Below are 18,428 nucleotides of genomic sequence, written 5' to 3' on the forward strand. Positions count from 1 at the left end.
TTTTGCCTCACGATGGGCGTGCTTGCATGACTCACTTCGTGACTGCTGCAAGAGCACTTCACTTCGTGTTCTGCTTCAATGATATAGTCTGCAGAAGGACATTGCGCAAGCGTCGCCTGAGGCAGGCAAGTGTCACGTTGTCTTCTCGCTTTCGTCCTCATTGCAGCACCACCCATAGGCTTCGTCAGGCCGCATCATGATCCAACACTTGCATCAACCTCGAATTAGCCGATTGTCCAACCTTATCCCCGCTTCTACCACTTCGCTGCTGTCACTGGAGCGCCTTCCTGCACATCACGAGGTCAGTTTAAACGCCTCCCACGCATTGATCGCCCCGAATCAGGCACCCGTGTACCTGAGTAGGGTATCGCTGTCAAAGGCACACTTGCCAGCGCACAAGCAACCTTCAAACTCAGACATATCGGACCGCCTTGTCGCTTTTCCAAAGAATTACTCTGCTGATGAAGTAAGGATAGATCACACATTGAACAACTCATCAATTGTTGGTCATCATGGCGACTATGCAGCCATCACATGAGTCCATCGAACCAGTCAATTCGATCGCCAACAATAATGTCCTCGGTAAGCGACTAGACCAGGATCAACACTACCCACGATCCGTCCCTTCCTACGCGCATGCCGTCCGTCGGAAATCTCAGGTGATCTTGTCCTGTTTCCAACGCCGTGTCTTGCTACGAGTGCGGTTAGGAAACACAAGCACAGTCACAGCAGCCGCCCCCACACTGTGTCGTCCTTCTGGATACTGTTTCTTTGGACGCCTCGCCACCCTGTACTTGCCAATAACTGGCTGTGCTCCCCAATTTGAAATCAGCTGACACGACCTTGATCCTGCTTCGGATCCCGTGAACAATGGGCGCTCCTCGGATCTCGCCCTGGTCCGTTCCTGAAAGGGGCCACCTGGGCTAATCAGGGTATATTCTAGGCACTGGCAACACAAGTATCACCGGGCACTCCAGGCGCCTCAGCCACTCGGTGGTCAATCGTCGAGAACGACTGGATCTGCATCACACAAATCTCAATCACGCGCAATCTGCCGCTTCTACGCAACGAGTAAAGGTACAGTCCCTTATCCATGCACTCCGTCTTTACAACGACGCATCATCCCACGATACAGCAGCGGCTATCACGGACATGGTCAACGTGGGGGACTCTCAAGCGTGGGCAGCTTTGTGTAACCAGCACATCCTGCTCTAGTAGAGGAAAAGTCGCCTATGTACCATCGCTTGAGGATTGCTATATGTCTGTGCCGGTGCAGTACCAGCTGCTAAGCTTGCGGCTTCTGCCCCTAATGTTGTTACTAACGCGAATGCTGTACAGGTTGCCGGGCCGGCGATAATTGCCGTTACCAGCATGCAGCAACTACTCAACACCAGGCTCCAGCATTCCCCCAAGACGAACATCGGACTCAGGACTCCAACACCAAGCAACGCCAGCATGGGCAAAGAAGCCAAAAGATCGTTGCAAGACCAGTACCAGCGCCACAGAAAGCTGATCCACGCACATTTGAGATTGGACAGGTCGTCAGACGTTTTTCGCCGAAGCGCCAGGACAGCGGAGAAGGAACGACTCTCGATTTTGTCCTGAAGCCGTCAGATCCTGACTTTCCATTCGAGCTGAAGGGCGGTCTGCAATGCCTGGTGACAGTCCCTGCGTCGTACCCGCAGAATGCACGGCCATCACTGAAGATCCAGAATATAGAAATGCCCAAGGGGTTCCAGATCAACGTCGAGCGAGGCTTTGACGACCTTGCCCGAGAACTTCCGAGGAAGTCTCTTTTAGCTGTTCTAAATGGTCTCGATCGTCGACTCGAACAACTACTCACATCGGACAAGGCACAGACACTAAAGATCACCGCAAATGCTCCGAAGCCTGACTCAGCATCAAAGGTTGCGATAAGCCAACCTATAGCGGTAGCAGCGCACCAACCTGTAACGATACATCGGAAGCCTTCGTTTTCCAAGCCACAGAAAGATGAGGCTCGTGTGAAACGAGAGACAGATACGCGTCAATTGGAAGCGCGTATGAGCAAATTGCCGATGTATAGCAAGTCGTCCGACGGCACGATATACCATATTCCGATACAGGTCCCGAGAGCGTCGCAACTTCCTCCAACTCTGAGAGCTGTCAAAGAAGTTGCCCTTTTCGTACCTGAGCTGTACAATCTTGAGCCCTGTACCGTTCATCTCAAAGGAGTTGAAGGGCAAGAAGCTGAGGCCGTCGAAGCGGCGTTTGCTGAGTACGCTAGCCAGGAGAAGACATCGACCTTGATGGCTCATGTCAACTACCTGGCACAGAACATGAAGACCATGGCTGCGGTGCAAACCAAACCGTCGCTGCCACAGTCAGAGCCATGTCGTGATACTCAAGCAGTGCCCGTTGAAGCCGAGGAGCAACCGGCGGAAGATGGACCTACAGATCCAGATCGACCGCACATAAGGGCGATAGCTCGTCCACCGGAGTGGGACAATCAGGGAGGCGAATCCGACTCTTCCAGCGACTACACAGAAAGCGACGAGGATGGAAGCGACTCGGACGTAGACGAGAGCGTTGATTCGGGCGGCGCACAGATTCCGGGCTCGGTGGCATTGACATCAAGCGACCACGGAATCGCCATTTCCTTTCCGGACCTAGAACTTTACGGCGTCGAGCTACTGGAAATCGCATCGCTAGCCCTGACGCTGAAGTGTGATAGGTGCAAAACCCTGGCCGACATCGCCAACCTTCGGCCATCGATGGCTGGAAATACTGTCACGGTCTCGCAATCTTGCTCGAAATGCGCATACACGTTGACTGCGTCCTACCGTGCGGAGCCGATCCATGCAAACAACATTCGTGCCGGCTATCTGGATCTCGTCGACTGCACAGTGCAAGACATGCTGCCGAGTTCCTTCATGCCGACCTGTTCAGAATGCAGCACTCGAGTCAACGCTTCTTCGGGAGTTATCGCTGTGCGCGGAGATACGACATTGTCGGTATGTCGCGAATGCCACCAGAAGATGACGTTCAAGATACCTTCCGTCAAATTCTTGCGAACCTCTTCCCAACAGCAACACAGAGCCCAAGCACCGCGAAAGGGGCCACGGGAGAATCTAGGTATCACGTCTGGCACCCCGCTACCTGATAATGGTCGATGCGCCCACTATCGCAAATCTTACCGCTGGTTCCGTTTCAGCTGCTGCAACAAGGTCTACCCATGTGATCGCTGTCACGACGAAAAGGCAGAACCAAAGCATATCAACGAGCATGCAAATCGAATGATCTGTGGCTGGTGCAGCCGAGAGCAGAACTATCGTCCAGCGGACTGCGGTGTCTGCGGAAGGAGCATGGTCGCTAAGAAAGGGGGTGGTTTTTGGGAGGGAGGCAAGGGCACACGAGATCCGATGAGGATGAGTCGCAAAGAGCCGCGGAAGTACAAGCGCGTTGGGTCGAAGAATAAGGCAAAGGAGAATCGGTGAGGCTCCATGGGATCATCATATGGCGAATTCAGCTACGTTCGTAATTGATCGCCCGGGTTCTCTGGCTTCTCGCTGTCAGCGTCCGCACTATCACACAGCGAAGCGTCACCTGAAGTCTCGACTAAGGTGGTCAACTTCAGTCCCACCTCCAGCGAAGACGCGAAGCATTTGATCTATCATGCAGGTAACAGCGCGCATAGCCAGTATTCCAACACAGGTAGTTAGTTCCATTGAGCATGGATGGTCTTCAAAGTCCTCCGAAGCAAAGCCGGCCCCTGCCAAGCATCGGAACGCGACCTCAGAAAGTCATGACGACCTCGGGAGGCTTCAATTTACTTCACCCTTCTCATGCTGTCAAAACCTTAGATCCGACTCCACGCGAACGTGGTTGCGGATCACTCGTCCGTAGTCAACTTCATCATCATGTTATGCCATTCGACTTCAACAAGTTCTACTCTCCGCAAAAGATGACATTCCGCTGGGTCCACCAATGAGTGGTCATGATGTCTACGACTGTTCGGTTGCAGTATAGTCCAACATTTCAACAGTGGACCTTTCACCAATCTGGCACGTTTGGTGCTTCTCGGGCTCAGCCTTGCATGAATACAATTCACGATCTGACTGTACCCCAGGGTTCACTGCATCTAGGACACCGAACGCTTCCTCCTCTGCATAGTTAAGCAGCGAATGTAGCACTCACTGAAGTCGCAGCGACGCCTCCACGTTGCGAGTGTGCAGTACGAGCACAAGTCAGACCGCTACCCATATATTACGAGCTACTTCAGCCGGCACACTTTGAGTTCCGCCAGGGTTTTGGACCCAGGAACAGCATTCCGTCGAGCTATGTTCATTTTGGTGGAGCATCGGCACAAAACATAGACCACGGCTGGATTCATGTCAATTCCGTACCATCTAATGTGCATATCCAACAGGCAGAACCAGGCTGCTGCCTAGACTAATGCCTGAGTATACAGGTCCCAGACACTGGATCGGTTCCTTGCTTGGTAGCGAGATCGGCGGAACCAGATCAGGTCCATCCGAGGTCTCTATTCGGACGAACTTTATAGACGAGGCTGTTGCTCGGCTGCTCGAAGCCGTCGAGTCCTGTTCACCGCTGATATCATCCAACACCTTCGTTTTGGTAACCGTATTCGACACCTCAGGGCAACTGCTCGACAGGCACTGGCTTTTGGCGATCTCTTACAATTGCTGTGGAACGGTCCTGAACAGCATTGAAGCTTTGTTCCGTCGTCGACACTAGGACATCATCTGTGTTCTGTTCCTGCCGCGACTGCGTGCATCGGACTGGCTCCTTCATCAGGTACACTCAGCTCGTATCCACGCAGATCCCCTGACTAGATCATGATCTGTCTCCACTCGGATCTGACATGCAATCTGACATGCAAGATCGAGTCTGGGGTAAGGTTGCAACATTGATCGATCCCGTCCCGTGGATCATGCTTCCGTCGAGCAGCACCGCCGACTCAGAAGTGGTGACGCCCATGATGTCCTTCTGACAGATTAATGCTTCGCCTTGTACCCTGCCCGCCTTGCAGAGGACACCCCAATGACGCCGACATTAAATCATGGTTCGCCTTGCGTGATCAGGCGAACGCTGTCGATGTCGGTTGCTGTGACGATGGTACGTACCTGATGGGTGCTTTCATGATGTCAGGAATGAGATGCTAGGTGAGATGAATGGTTCAAGAGCTGAGTGTGATGGTGAGACGAGGGAAAGTAGGGGGCAGTCTCTGATCTATAAGTACGTCCTCCTCACCCGGCCTCGAAGGACAATTCTCTATCGCATCAACATCCAGTCTCAACAAGCAACCAAAACCAAACAATCACCCAACCACCACCACCACCAACAACATGTCTGACTACAAGCCCACTGGTACGTCTCAACAGTCACCCTCCCAGTCTCCTCCAATCTTCCCTACATTGCCGCGTTCATGAACGCACAACTGACAATTCCCACAGAGAACGACGGCCTCCGCAAGGACGGTCAGCCAGACCAGCGCGTCGGCACCGGCCAGTTTGCCCAGGGCAAGGTCGACCCCGTCGAGGCTGGCAAGAAGGGTGGTGAGACTGGCGGATCTACCGGTGGCTCTGCCTCCGGTGGCAGCGGTGGCGACGACTACAAGCCAACTGAGCATGGAGGACTTCGCCAGGATGGCCAGCCTGACGGTCGTGTGAAGGGCAACTAAACCCTGCAGCCAGGGTACGACGTTGGGGAGGGATGATTGAAGAGCTGTATGCTGTCCCCAGGGCATTGGCGGCACAAGAGCTGCAGTTCTAGTCCAAGGCAAATGATCATGTCCTCCTTGTCACCTTGTTTACATCTCATTCCTCCCATGTTTGTGTAGCCGTTTGCATGTGGCGTATGGTGAATTAGACTAGCAGTCGCTGCTAGTCGCTTCGTTGCAGTGCTCGAATCTTCGTGAGAGAGTATATAATTTGTGCCGAACAGCAAACACGCTCAACATCAACATGTATTGCAAAAGTCAATGTAGGCCACATCTGGGCCCAGACAGTTGTGAAATGATGGTGACCGGCTAAGCAGTGTGAGGCGTAAAGAGCCGGGTGAAGTTCGAGGGCGTCGAGTTGACCTCGTCATCCGGTTTCACGCAAGACTGAGGTTAAGCCGGTTGACGGCGCGTGCAGTCATGGAAAGTGCAGGTTTTGGGCTGAGCAAGCGCCTGCCGCACGTGACCGGGATAGAGGACACTAGTACTGTTAAGGGAAGGAGTGATCATTGTGTGCTCTTGCTGCTCTTGACTACTCGGAAGATGGGGCAGGAAGGTGCGGATCTGATGTAGTCATGTCATCCGGTCTTGGAGCTGGCAGTCATCCGGTGTCGTGCAGAGTTCCTGTCAGACCGGGTGACAAGCTGCTTACCTTGTCCTAGACCTTTGACCTGTCTCCGAGGTGCAAGAAAACTAGCAGACATCATTGCTATGGTCCACTCCGACTCAGCCGCTGCTCTCGAAGGTAGGGATGTCCATTTTGAATTGTACTTAACGTGCGCGCATCACTATGCCTCCGTGGTCATGCCGAGGTTGTAGGTAGGTCGATGTCTGCATCTCGGCTGCATCTCTCCGCATGCTTTTGCGATGCAAGGGCGTCAGAAGTTGCTGAAGGACATGATATAAAACGCTGAGATACGTGTATGATATCGAGAGCGCAACCAGAGCATCGACAGCAGCCCATTGGTAAGGCCTGACCCAAGAACCCCCGCAGATATATACAATAGCCTTACGAGTACAATCGCATCATCTTGCGTTGGCGCTCAAGTCGTGACCCGCCGAGAGACACCGGCGAGCAATCATGACGAGCTCGGACATGGGTATCGACTTCACTGCCATCACACACGAAAAGGCAGAGGCTCTACGTTGCCAACCTCCAATCCTCCACAATACACACCTTTCAACGTCGTCGTGACGGGAGCTGGGAAGGGGCTCGGTCGAGCAATCTCACTAGCCTACGCCCAAAGCGGTGTCACAGGCATATGCATCAGTTCGCGAACGCAATCCGACCTGGACAGCCTTGAACAGGAGATGCTTGCCATTGCACCACAGCTGGACGTCTTCTCCCGCATCTGCGACACGAGTGATCCCAGCGCTGTATCAGCGCTTTCGATCGCGTGTGCAGAGCACTTCGAGGATCAGATTGATGTTGTCGTTGCGAACGCGGGTATCATCAGCAAGTATCTGGACGACGACTCGCCTACAGATCGACGGCTGCCCAAAGGCATTATCGAAGATGACGACTTCCTTCGCGTGACTTCCATCAACTATCTTGGCAGCTACTACACAGCCAAATACTTCACACCCTTGCTGCTGAAGCGGAAAATTCCAGGCGACAGTAGCGATGCAGATCTAGTCCGGGCATTTGTGGTGATCACCAGTCTCGCGGGCCACGTACCTCAAAGCGCTGCTACACCGGTGGCTTATAATGTGAGCAAGTTGGCGAATAACCGTATGGTTGAATGTATGGCGAACGATCACGGCAAGGAGGGCCTACTGGCATACGCGGTACATCCGGGGGAGGTTGTCACACCGCAGACACTCCGGCATAGCGTAAAGAAGGGTGACATGTGGGATACGATGCTTCAGACAGACGTCGGTCTTTGTGGTGGGTTTCTGACATGGTTGACGAGGTCAAGAAGAGAATGGCTGAGCGGGCGATACCTGTCTGTGCATTGGGACGTGGACGAACTGGAGAAAAAGAGGGATGAGATTGTGGAAGGGGACAAGCTGAAGTTCAGAATGGTCACTTAGTTAGTGCCTTACAACCGGGGATCTGGCTCGTCATACAAGTTTCTCGATCCATATCAATAATACTCGAGGGGACTCCTAGACCCTATCAGGTAGGCCTGTTTCCCTAAGTGGGCTGTTATCTGTTTGAGGTACGCGTATCCTTCGTGATTAAGGCGTACATTAGCGCAGAGGAGAGAATCTGCCGAGTGACGGTGCAATATAGTCGGATCGTGTTGCAATATAAGAGCCTGTAGCTGAGCTAGCCGCAGCAGAATACTCTCAAAGACCCGCAACCAGATGCTTTATTGAGTGTAGTAGCAAGTGGGAAGTGCTGTCGATCTTTTGCGATACAGCTGCTTCCGTTTCAACAGTTCCTGTCAGAATATACTGGGATCGTGACTGCCAAAGAGGTTCGGAAAGAGCTGCTACAATGGATATGTACTCGTGTTCCAGAGCAGCGGAATTGAGATAATTGACCTGAGCTGTCGTGTTGACGGGTATACCTATATTCCGAGCTGAATTGTCGTGTTCGTGCCTGGTGGTCCTGGGTTGATGATCTCTTCATGTCGCTCTGCAACAACAGTAGAAGCCTGGGTGGACGACAAGTGCGCGGGGCTGCGCTTCGGCGCAGATCACTCAGCGTCACGCCATTGTAGAAGCAGGAAAATGTCGTCCTCTCAGTTCTCAGCTACTCGAATAAATACGAAGACACGTGCGATATACGAAGGAAGGAGACTGCGTGCCGAGGCTCAAATCGTTTTAGGGAGGCAGTACGGAGGTTTGACCTCCATGGACTTTAAGGTTACCAAATCTGAATTCTAGTAGTGTGCTTGCCGGCGCTTTCCACGACCCTTTCTAGTACGGACGTAGCCACCCATTGCATTGCTCCTCCTCAGGCGGCCTGATATTGCGAAGTCGATTCCTTGTCTCCCTTATTAAGTCCACAACACGGCGCTCACAAGCACATTGCCACTCCGTCTCTGAGTCTCTGCGAATCACTGACTCGCTTTACCTCGGAGCAACAATCTTAAGCGAGTGTGATAGCACATCGCTTGTGGTATAGCTCCAATCGCGAAGCGTTTGGTGCAACCCCGCCGGATTCAATTGATCTCGGGTCTCAGCTTTGAGAACCCTGTGCCTAGGCAGTCATCAAGATCTCGTCAGCGACAGCAAGGTTGATAAGGAGACCGTCTCAACGTCCGAGTTCTCGGACTGTTCTTCCTGTATTTATTGATTTCAGCACTTCGGATCTTTAGCGTTTTGCTTTCTCCATTGACAACCATGGCAGCCTATCAATCAGAAGTCAACACCTTGCGAAATACCTTTGGGACCAACAAGACGAAGTCCATCAAATGGCGCAAGTGGCAGCTCAAGCAGATCTGGTGGATGGTGGAGGACAATGAGCAAAGATTCGTTGATGCACTGACCAAGGACCTTGGACGTCACCCCTATGAGTCTGTTGCTTTCGAGATCAGGAGCATGAAGGCAGATGTCGTTAGGGGCCTCGAGAAGGTTGAGGAATGGTCGCGTGGCCATGCACCAGAAGGTGCCGGCTTTATCTTCGGCACTCTTGGGAAAGCGTGGCTGAGGAAGGAGCCGCTTGGTGTTGTTCTGGTCATTGGTGAGTTGAGACCGGTCCCGCCCGCGCGACGCTTGCTGATCGCGTGTAGGCGCATTCAATTTCCCTCTCTTTACGCTCTGGGGTCCTGTGATTGGAGCGATCATCGCAGGCAATGCTGTTGTCTTGAAGCCATCAGAACTGTGTCCAGCGACCAGCGACTTGATCGCCGAGCTCGTGCCAAAATACATGGATGACTCGGCTATCAAAGTGGTCACTGGCGGTGCGAAGGAGACTGGCCAGCTACTCGAGCTCAAGTGGGACTCTATCTTCTACACCGGAGGCAGCAAGGTTGCCCGAATTGTATCTGCTGCAGCTGCGAAGAATCTCACGCCGGTCACTCTGGAGCTCGGTGGCCAGGATCCTGTCATTGTGGGCAAGTCCGCGAACATCGATGTGAGTGACCAATCCGAAGCCTTTTCCAGGCGAAATCAAAATACGGCTATTGACACAACTTAGATCACCGCAAAGCGCATTGCGAACGCGAAGTTCGTCAATGCGGGACAAGTCTGCGTCAACGTAAATCACATCTTCTGCGACCCTTCCGTGTACGACAAGCTTATCGAGCGCCTCATCTACTGGAATAAGGAGTTCACCAAGACAGAGGGTTCGCTGGCAAGCATTGTGAACGATCGCCACTTCGATCGTGTTTCAGCACTTCTCAAAGGCACTTCGGGCGATGTCGTGTATGGTGGCACATCTGACAAGTCCAAGCGCTACATTCACCCCACGATCGTCAAGGATGTCAAGATCGACGACTCGCTTCTCACCGAGGAGATCTTCGGACCCATCGCTCCTGTGCTTGCATATAAGGTTGATGATGCCATCAAGGTCATCAACTCCATGCCCCATGCACTCGCGCTATACATTTTCTCAGAGGATAAGGCAGAGATCAAGAAGATCCTGGACAGTACACAATCTGGTGGCGTTACTGTGAATGATATCATGCTTCATATGGCCGTTCCAGGAGCGCCATTCGGCGGTGTTGGAGAAAGTGGTCACGGTGCACAAAACGGCAAATACACATTCGAGGCCTTCACGCACACGCGAACTGTACTTACAATGCCCGCCTGGCTGGACAAAGCACTTTCATTCCGCTACCCTCCATTCGACCTGAAAAACGCTGCCGGGTTTGGAGCGGTCAAGGGAGGCAAGCTGATCGGAAAGAGAGGAGAGACGATGGAGGATCAGAAGGTCGGAGGTGTCAACCTGACAAGTACCCTCGGCAAGATCTTCTTCGTGACTGCGCTGCTGGCCGGACTCGACCGCGCGAGTGGAGGCAAGCTGCATCTTACGGAGACTGTGAGAGGCATAGTGTCGCGGATCAAGGGCTGATTTTGATATGTAACGGCATGTAAGGGCATGTATTTCCCAGGCACTTTATTTGTTGTGTAACTCCATGGCATCAGACCCAAATACTACCCCTTCACCTCCTGCGAGTCGTCCACTACTGTGACTTCGCCTTCACATCAACAGACTTCGCCTTTCCATCTGCCCACCCCAACAACAAACCCCCCGTGACCGTCAGCAAAGGAGCATACCCCCAGTGGTTCCACTCAGCTCCTTTCCCATGACTATAGCAAACAATCCCATCCGTGAACGCTACCGCGCTCCCAGCAATCAACAACCACCCCGCCACATTTCGTTGGTCAGCGTTCAAGGTCGCAAGTATAGCGACGCCCATGAAGATGTCGCGAATGCCGATGACGACGAGCAGACTGCTGGTTTCTGCGGCTGTCGAGGGGAAGAGGGAGGGCGTGAATTCGAAGAATGAGAGGCCGGCTTCTGGGTTGACGATGTCGTAGCAGCCGAAGCCTATGAAGATTAGGCCGAAGGCGATTCCGAGCAGGTGGACGGGCCAAGACGTTGAGATGGCCATGTTTGATCTGGCTGGACGGTCGGCTGTGGGTTTGGACGTTTGTTTGAAAGTTGAAGAGCTACTTCTATTTCAGGGAGGAGGAAGCCGTTCTTATAGCACTATCAGGCTGAAAGCATACTTCGAAGCCAAGCCATGCCCGCAGCCCGGGCGCGGCACCACTCCGGCAACTCGGGAGGGTTGCCACCGACTCTGTAAAGCCAATCTCAAATATCTGAAATCGAGCTCTCGATGCGGCAGGATCAAACTCGGCCACATGTTGCTCTAAATAATCGCCGACTAGCAGAGTCCCATTTTGTAGAACTAGTTCCTCTTCGAATGTTAGAGCTTCCAAGGTCGGGATTTGTGCACGACATCGTCGACAGCGTGCAGCATGCTTGGTCTAGTATTGTAGGCATCAACGACCAAATTATTCAGGTTCAGATGACAGTTATTCTAAGGCTGGACGTAGATGTTGGCGCTAGCTCCATATCAATACTATGTCTAACTGCGAGCTGCACCCAGTGACATAAGTGTAGTCCTTACAGCTCGCACCCACCCTCCATCAAACACCAAGTCATTTGCACCATCCCACTGCTCACTCCAAGATCCATCACCGCTCGTTCTCTCCACATCGCCAGCCTCCGCGTGGCGCTGCTAGCATGCTCTCACTCCTCGGACCGCGCCACAGAACCTCCGCCGCGGCCGCGGCTCTCGGCCACAGCTTGGCATCAAGATCTACCGAGTCCGTCAGCTCAGACCACATCAGGGTCTCGCCGCCCTCAATCCCACCCCAAAGCTCTTCTGAGATATTCGCCAGCGGATTAAACGTGTATATAGCGCGCCAGTTGTGGTACGGCCCGCAGTAGTCCAGATACGGCGGCGACAATTTTGTCGGCAATCCACCGCTCGTGTTGTAGGGTATCCCTGGCGGAGAGTGGCCTGATGGATAGGGGCTCAGGAAGACGCCATGGCCGCAGTCGAGGTACCAGTGCTCTGAGTCGCCGAAGATGACGCTGTGGTTGGCTTTGAGCAGGGAGGCGATGTTCGCGGAGGAGCGCCATGCTTGGACGAGGGGTTTGATGTGGTGGTGTGATGGATGTGGGTTGACGAGGGTCAAGTTCCATTCTAAGAACATCTCTTCCCAGATTATAGGACGGAGGTTGTTCTCGATTGCTTTGGTGTAGATTCGTTGCATCAGTGATTGGATTAGAGGTTGTAGGGTATCGAAGTTGGCTGATTGTACTGTCTCGTCGAGGAGGTGGACCATGCGGTTGACTTCATCGCCGCCTAAATGGTAGATTGAGCTGTACTTGCTGAGACGTGGAAGTAGATCCTCGAAAAGTGTGTCAAGAAAGTCATGTACTTTGGTGGAGTTTAGCTTGAACTGGCCGCTAAGGGGCTCTGCTGCGAAGGTGTCCCAGTCCAGCTGGTTGAACGCAGCGATCAAGTCCGGGTAGGCGTGGGCGATGGAAGCTGTATGCCCTGGCATGTCCAGCTCGAGAAAGACTTGCACGTTGCGTGAGATACCGTATTGTTGAATGCGTGCTATGTCCTCTGTTGACCACACCAAGTCAGGCCTGTAGGCACCCTTCAACGCCAGCTCGGGCAAAGAAGGAATGTCGATAGGCCACGACTGGGAGTCGGTAGCATGGATATGTAGTCTGTTGAGCTTCACCGAGGAGATGGCATCAATTGTGCGAAGCACGTCGCGACCTTGAACGGATTGCGTGCAATGTCCAAGCTTATGCCACGGTAACGCCAACGTGGGTTGTCCTTGATTTTGATGGAAGACCGAGTCATGTATGTCTTGTGTACACCAGAGGAGTGCGACAATACGAGCTGCTTGAATGTTCCTGATGGATAGCATTAGCTGATTCGCAGCAAGAGCAAAGCAACTCCCTAGTGCCGCAGCTGCTATGGCCGTGCTTGAAGCTCGCCTCTCCGTAGGACCCTACTCACCTAGTGCATTGATAATACCAATGCTCGAGACTGCGTTGATACGAGCGACTCCCTCGGTGACATCTATCTCGTAGGACTCGTCCCCATCGAAGAAGGCGGCCGCGTCAAAGCTTGAGCTCGGACACGTGCTCTGGTATATGTATAGTGAGGTCAGCATCGAAGCATTCTGATTCTCAGCAGGCTCAAAAGCATCATGCCTGGAGTGGAATTTCCACGGAATGAATTTAGATGTTGATATATCTTGCAGCGTACGACCAACTGCAGCTTTGACTGCGTCAGCCTCAGAGACCGATGCACCGAGCTGATCCTCATCAACGTCGCTGGCGAAGCCAAACCAGGACTGCCAGCCTCCTAACAGATGAGACAGGCTTCCCCGAGAGCGCTCGTAGAAGAAGTCATTGTTCGATGCATTCGAGAGCCCGCAGGAGAACGCTGTCCTCAGAGGGAACGGTATCCAGAGTACATCACCATGACTCTCATAGGCATTCGGCTCTGGCCATATCGGGCTGCCTGCTATGGACAAGGTCAACCAGCCTGCTAGCGTGACCAAGTGAATGAGCATGACGATGCTCGTTGCCTTGAGCAGGTGAAAGGATGGATGGTGTCGTGAGCTCGTGAACTCGATGGAAACGCTTGGCGTGATTTGTAAGGCAGGCAGCACGGAGATAGGCGGACGTAGATGCTAGTGCCTTGCGAGCAAACATTCAAGTTGCCTCCCAGACCAGCGCAGACGACCTTTCTTTGTTCATACAAAGACAATCAAATCTGCAGCCACCCGCCCTGTCATCGCTCGTACACGCTCCTTCCATTGTCGGCGATCGCATTTGGTCGCGTGGAGGATTTTCGAAACTATCGCATCTCGCTCATCTTTTACACGTTCTATTCACGGCACATTAGAGACACTCGTTCATCACCCACCATGGCGACCAGCGCCCTTGACAATGTCAACACCGAGGCACTCAGTCAGTCGGTACACAACCGCATCGTACCACTAGGATGGACTCAAGACGACGATACTTCGCTCGCCGAATACATTGTGTTGATGCTGGCTAACGGCAAGACACAATCACAAGTCGCTGCTGAGCTCTCTGGCGAGCTGCTCCAGGACGTCGAAGGCACCGACGAGTTCGCCGCATGGCTCTTTCAACAGATCAATCCAAGCAGTGGCGAACAGACATCTGCACCAGAAACCGCTCCACAACCCGCTGAGGCCGGTGCGCCGGCAGCATCACAACCCGCACAAGAGTCCGTCGCTGAGGTCTCGATACCTGCCGCATACGAGGCAGATATGACAGAGGCCCCTCCAGACAACGCGTATGGCGCTCTCAGAGACTCATACAATCCAGTCGCTAACAAGTACTACAGTCCCAAAGGCCCAAGAGGTTCCAACAGTAGTACGAGAGGCGGCCGCGGCGCTGGCCGTGGCTCAAACAACAGAGGCTCCGATGCTGCGCTACATCGAGTTCGAGGGAACGATCGGATAGGATCTCACAACGTCCGTGGCGCACCGAAAGGTCCACGAGGCCTTCAAAATCGGCCGGGCATGCAGAAGGCTCTGAACGGGGTACTCGGTGGCTCTCCACAAGGGTCACCGCGCAATATGGCTCAGAACGGCATGCCAGACCCGCAGCAAATGATGAACTTCTCTCCGGAGCAACAAATGCAGTACCTCGCCATGATGGAACAGCAAGCGCGTCTGATGGCTCAGTGGAACGAACTACAGAACGGCATGAACGGCAACCCACAATCGAGGTCAATGTTCGACCGCGTCGAATCTCCACGTGGTCGAGGGGGCATGCGTGGTCGTGGACGTGGAAATTTCCAACAGAACGGCTCCCGAAATGGTTCAATTGCGCCAAGTGAGCCGAAACCAGAGGGCGAAGCACCAGCTGATGGCGCCACGGATGCTACAATGGAAGGCGTTGACCAGGCTCCCGCAAAGACGAACGACCCTGCCACGACTATGTGTCACTGGAACCTGCAATGCACCAACAAGGAGTGCAAGTTTGCTCATCAATCACCCGTGGCGCCCATGAACATACCAGTCGACGTCTCACAAGCCTGCACCTTTGGTGTGGCATGCAAGAACACGACATGCAACTTGAGACATCCTTCACCAGCCTTGAAGAAGGATCATCAAGCTCAGTCCGAGTGCAAGTTCTACCCGAATTGCACCAAGTTCAATTGCCCATTCAAACACCCTGAACAGCCGGTCTGTTCATATGGCGCAAGCTGCAAGAATGCCAATTGCAAGTTCACTCATCTGCAGACTTTGTGCAAGTTCAACCCATGTACGAACACGAAGTGCCCTTTCCGCCATGCCGCAGGTCAGAATCGAACGATGGCCGACTATTCATGGACACCGGAGCTGGCCAAACAGAGAGAAGAGGCGAAGGCTGCCGAGCTGGAGAAGCAGCACGTTAGTGATCGAAAGTTCGTGTCAGAAGAGGCTGGCGAGGAGGAGTTGATCAAGCCTGATAGCGGAATGGCCGTTGAAGAGACTGCTCAGCCTGCTGCAGTCGAGGAGACCATCACATAGAGAGCCGGTCGACTGGTCGATGTAATTCAAGGTCTCGCGTTCTTGGAAGAAGAGCACGATCCGGGCACGCTGCTGTACAACAGGGTCAATGGTCGATGTGTCACGAAACACCTGACCGACGGATTGGGAACGGCGCTTGATCTCATGACAATTGGGTCGTCATGAATGTACTGGACATCTAAGGACAGGGCAGAAGACAAGGTCTCCGTAGATAGCTTACAGTGAGGCAAGAATGAAAGGCCAAGAGAAGCCCACGCCCACACACACACTTCAGCGCAATCGCGTTTACTGATTTGCGCTGTGTCCCATGTTTGTTTTCGTACGATCAGATCTCAGTCCTTCGCCTACTGAGTGGGCAGCGGGTACGGCCTTCCCAAAGAGGCAACTACCGTAGCATTGCAGCAGATTTATACTTTCGACCTTATAGTAAATGTGGATGCTTCGACGAGAACGCCGTCTTCACCACCATCCACCATGATGTCGGTATATTAATGCTGCTTCGCTGCGCAAGACGCTCGTCGTACGTGGACCGTTGAGCATTTGGTCTCTGCCCCTAACCTTCAGTGATCTGAAGAAGCATTCTGTCGCCATGACGAACAGCCTGTGGCCTGCAAATTTACCCTTACCAACCAAGATGGAGGCTCCAACATCCTTGACCCAGCTGCTCATGCTCTTGCACAACCTCGTCAGAACACAGAAGAATCTCCCACAAGAACTAGCTCCGGGGGTCGCAGGCTCAAACAGTCCACTTCCACAGCACGACATTCCCGGCCTGCCAATAGCTTCCAGCAGTCTATCCGAACAGCCACTGGCTCTGAAGGTACATCGGACTACCTTGCTCAACACATCTTGCCGCATCTCAACCAGTCCGCCCTGTCGCCTAACTATTATGGCTTTGTCACCGGAGGCTCCACGCCTGCTGCTCTGCTCGCAGACTGGCTTGTATCGCTGTACGACCAGAATGTCCAAGTCCATCTACCACGAGAGACGATCTCAACCACAGTGGAAGTTGCTGCCCTGAACCAGCTTGTCGACCTCTTTCGTCTTCCGCGCGAAACATGGGGAGTTGGAAGCAGTAGCTCGCATGGAGGAGGAACGTTCACTACAGGCGCTACGGCAAGTAACATACTGGGGCTGGCGCTTGGGAGAGAGTGGGTGATTCAACAGCACGCCAATGACATCAATGTCAGTGTTGGGAATCTAGGTTTGATTGATGCGATGCGCTACGCGGGCCTCTACTCGCTGAGAGTCCTCACCACTTTACCACACAGCAGCATTGCCAAAGCAGCCAGTGTAGTGGGTATCGGACGGTGCCAAGTCACAAGCGTGATCAAGGAGGGCACTGATCTGGACATCGACCTGGATGCTGTGGAGAGATATGCCAGTGAGCCAGGCACGGGGTGCATCCTTGTGATCAGTGCGGGCGAGGTCAACACTGGAAGATTTGCTACTTTGGGCAGTCAAGAAGGAGGTAACCAGCCGCCAGTGTGGCAGCAACTAGGGGAGATCTGCGATCGATACAATGTGTGGGTGCATGTAGATGGAGCTTTCGGCCTCTTTGGGAGGGCTCTGTTGCCAGATCCTTCATCGGCTCGGCAAAATGGTGACGGAAACGCCGGCGCCGACACAGACTATAGCCACATCCTCAACGGCGTCACCGGCCTCGAACACCTAGCCGACAGCGTCACCGGCGACGCACACAAACTCCTCAACGTCCCCTACGACTGCGGCTTCTTCTTTACCCGCCACAAAGATCTCAGCGAGCAGGTATTTGTTAACGGTGGTGCGGCGTACCTTGCTGCTCCTGCTTCTGCTCCTGCTGCTGAGTCTCTGGATGTGTCGGAAGAAGAAGGAGGACGAGGAGGAGGAGCAGAGGGAGGGTTCAGGGTAGGAGACGCGATTCAGAGTCCATTGAACATCGGGCTGGAGAACTCCCGTCGGTTTCGAGCTCTGCCTGTGCATGCTACCTTGATAGCGTATGGGAGAGAGGGGTATGTGGGTATGCTGCGTCGACAGATCGGGCTTGCTCGCCACATAGTTCGCTTTCTATGGAATCACCCAGACTACGACGTCCTGCCCCAGGATGCCAAAATGGAAGACGAAGCGGTAATGCGGACGTTCATCATCGTGCTGTTCCGTGCGAAGGACGAGAAGGTGAACGAGGTTCTGGTGGAGAGGATCAATGCGAGTGGGAAGATATATGTTAGTGGGACGCGGTGGAAGGGGGAGAAGGCGGCGAGGATTGCGGTCAGTAGTTGGATGGCTGATGTTGAGCAGGATGGGAAGCTGGTGGAGGGGGTGCTCGGAGAGGTTGTGAAGTGAGATGGTGGACTCGACGGAGGATGACTGGGGAGGAGAGTCTCGGTTTCAGTGTTGTCGCTACTTAATCGGGCGTATGACCGTAGCTATGAATTGACAATGAGTCAGAGCTTCCAGTTCTCGTCCACCTACCTTCAATGGAGATTCGTCATCCGGTCTCATGTAGGCCCTCACCAAACCGTATGACAAGACTCCCTACTACCCCTGGTTGCATTTTCTGAAGAGTCCTGATAGGAAGGCGCGATTGCTGCGTGCCTCCTGCTGCGGTGACCCATCCAGCTGCGGAAAAAGGGCAATGCGTTAATTCGAGCGCATCTTGTCATCCGGTCTCACGAAAAGGCTGACCTCCGCCGGTTGACACGTAAGGTAGTCGTGGAAGGTGGCCGGGCACGCACCTACC

The 18,428-nt window shown here is 53.5% G+C and overlaps 8 protein-coding genes across 8 annotated transcripts; 6 read left to right on the plus strand and 2 right to left on the minus strand.

Annotated features, from left to right (window-relative positions):
• Positions 1–512: 512 nt before the first annotated feature.
• On the plus strand, positions 513–3,476 carry AB675_11460 (uncharacterized protein; the record flags this gene model as incomplete). Its single annotated transcript, XM_018140309.1, has 2 exons — positions 513–582; positions 1,339–3,476. The coding sequence occupies 2 exons, from the start codon at positions 513–515 to the stop codon at positions 3,474–3,476; spliced, it is 2,208 nt and encodes a 735-aa protein (XP_017999831.1).
• Positions 3,477–5,348: 1,872 nt separating this feature from the next.
• Positions 5,349–5,683, plus strand: AB675_11461 (uncharacterized protein; the record flags this gene model as incomplete). The annotated part of the gene is made up of 2 exons (XM_018140310.1): positions 5,349–5,370; positions 5,457–5,683. The coding sequence occupies 2 exons, from the start codon at positions 5,349–5,351 to the stop codon at positions 5,681–5,683; spliced, it is 249 nt and encodes an 82-aa protein (XP_018000152.1).
• Positions 5,684–6,803: 1,120 nt separating this feature from the next.
• AB675_11462 (Versicolorin) lies at positions 6,804–7,756 on the plus strand (the record flags this gene model as incomplete). The annotated part of the gene is made up of 2 exons (XM_018140311.1): positions 6,804–6,822; positions 6,855–7,756. 2 exons carry the CDS (start codon positions 6,804–6,806, stop codon positions 7,754–7,756), a joined length of 921 nt encoding a protein of 306 aa, XP_017999923.1.
• Positions 7,757–9,016: 1,260 nt separating this feature from the next.
• Positions 9,017–10,688, plus strand: AB675_11463 (Aldehyde dehydrogenase, dimeric NADP-preferring; the record flags this gene model as incomplete). Its single annotated transcript, XM_018140312.1, has 3 exons — positions 9,017–9,356; positions 9,406–9,749; positions 9,813–10,688. The coding sequence occupies 3 exons, from the start codon at positions 9,017–9,019 to the stop codon at positions 10,686–10,688; spliced, it is 1,560 nt and encodes a 519-aa protein (XP_017999872.1).
• A 112-nt stretch (positions 10,689–10,800) lies between these two features.
• Positions 10,801–11,232, minus strand: AB675_11464 (uncharacterized protein; the record flags this gene model as incomplete). The annotated part of the gene is made up of 1 exon (XM_018140313.1): positions 10,801–11,232. The coding sequence occupies one exon, from the start codon at positions 11,230–11,232 to the stop codon at positions 10,801–10,803; it is 432 nt and encodes a 143-aa protein (XP_018000021.1).
• A 589-nt stretch (positions 11,233–11,821) lies between these two features.
• On the minus strand, positions 11,822–13,732 carry AB675_11465 (Beta-hexosaminidase 2; the record flags this gene model as incomplete). Its single annotated transcript, XM_018140314.1, has 3 exons — positions 11,822–12,844; positions 12,925–13,064; positions 13,171–13,732. The coding sequence occupies 3 exons, from the start codon at positions 13,730–13,732 to the stop codon at positions 11,822–11,824; spliced, it is 1,725 nt and encodes a 574-aa protein (XP_017999970.1).
• A 357-nt stretch (positions 13,733–14,089) lies between these two features.
• AB675_11466 (uncharacterized protein) lies at positions 14,090–15,709 on the plus strand (the record flags this gene model as incomplete). Its single annotated transcript, XM_018140315.1, has 1 exon — positions 14,090–15,709. One exon carries the CDS (start codon positions 14,090–14,092, stop codon positions 15,707–15,709), a length of 1,620 nt encoding a protein of 539 aa, XP_017999997.1.
• Positions 15,710–16,343: 634 nt separating this feature from the next.
• On the plus strand, positions 16,344–18,031 carry AB675_11467 (L-2,4-diaminobutyrate decarboxylase; the record flags this gene model as incomplete). The annotated part of the gene is made up of 2 exons (XM_018140316.1): positions 16,344–16,529; positions 16,577–18,031. 2 exons carry the CDS (start codon positions 16,344–16,346, stop codon positions 18,029–18,031), a joined length of 1,641 nt encoding a protein of 546 aa, XP_018000114.1.
• Positions 18,032–18,428: the final 397 nt, after the last annotated feature.

This window comes from Cyphellophora attinorum, assembly GCF_001299255.1.
Source record: "Cyphellophora attinorum strain CBS 131958 chromosome Unknown Contig13, whole genome shotgun sequence".
NCBI classification, from domain to species: Eukaryota; Fungi; Ascomycota; class Eurotiomycetes; order Chaetothyriales; family Cyphellophoraceae; genus Cyphellophora; species Cyphellophora attinorum.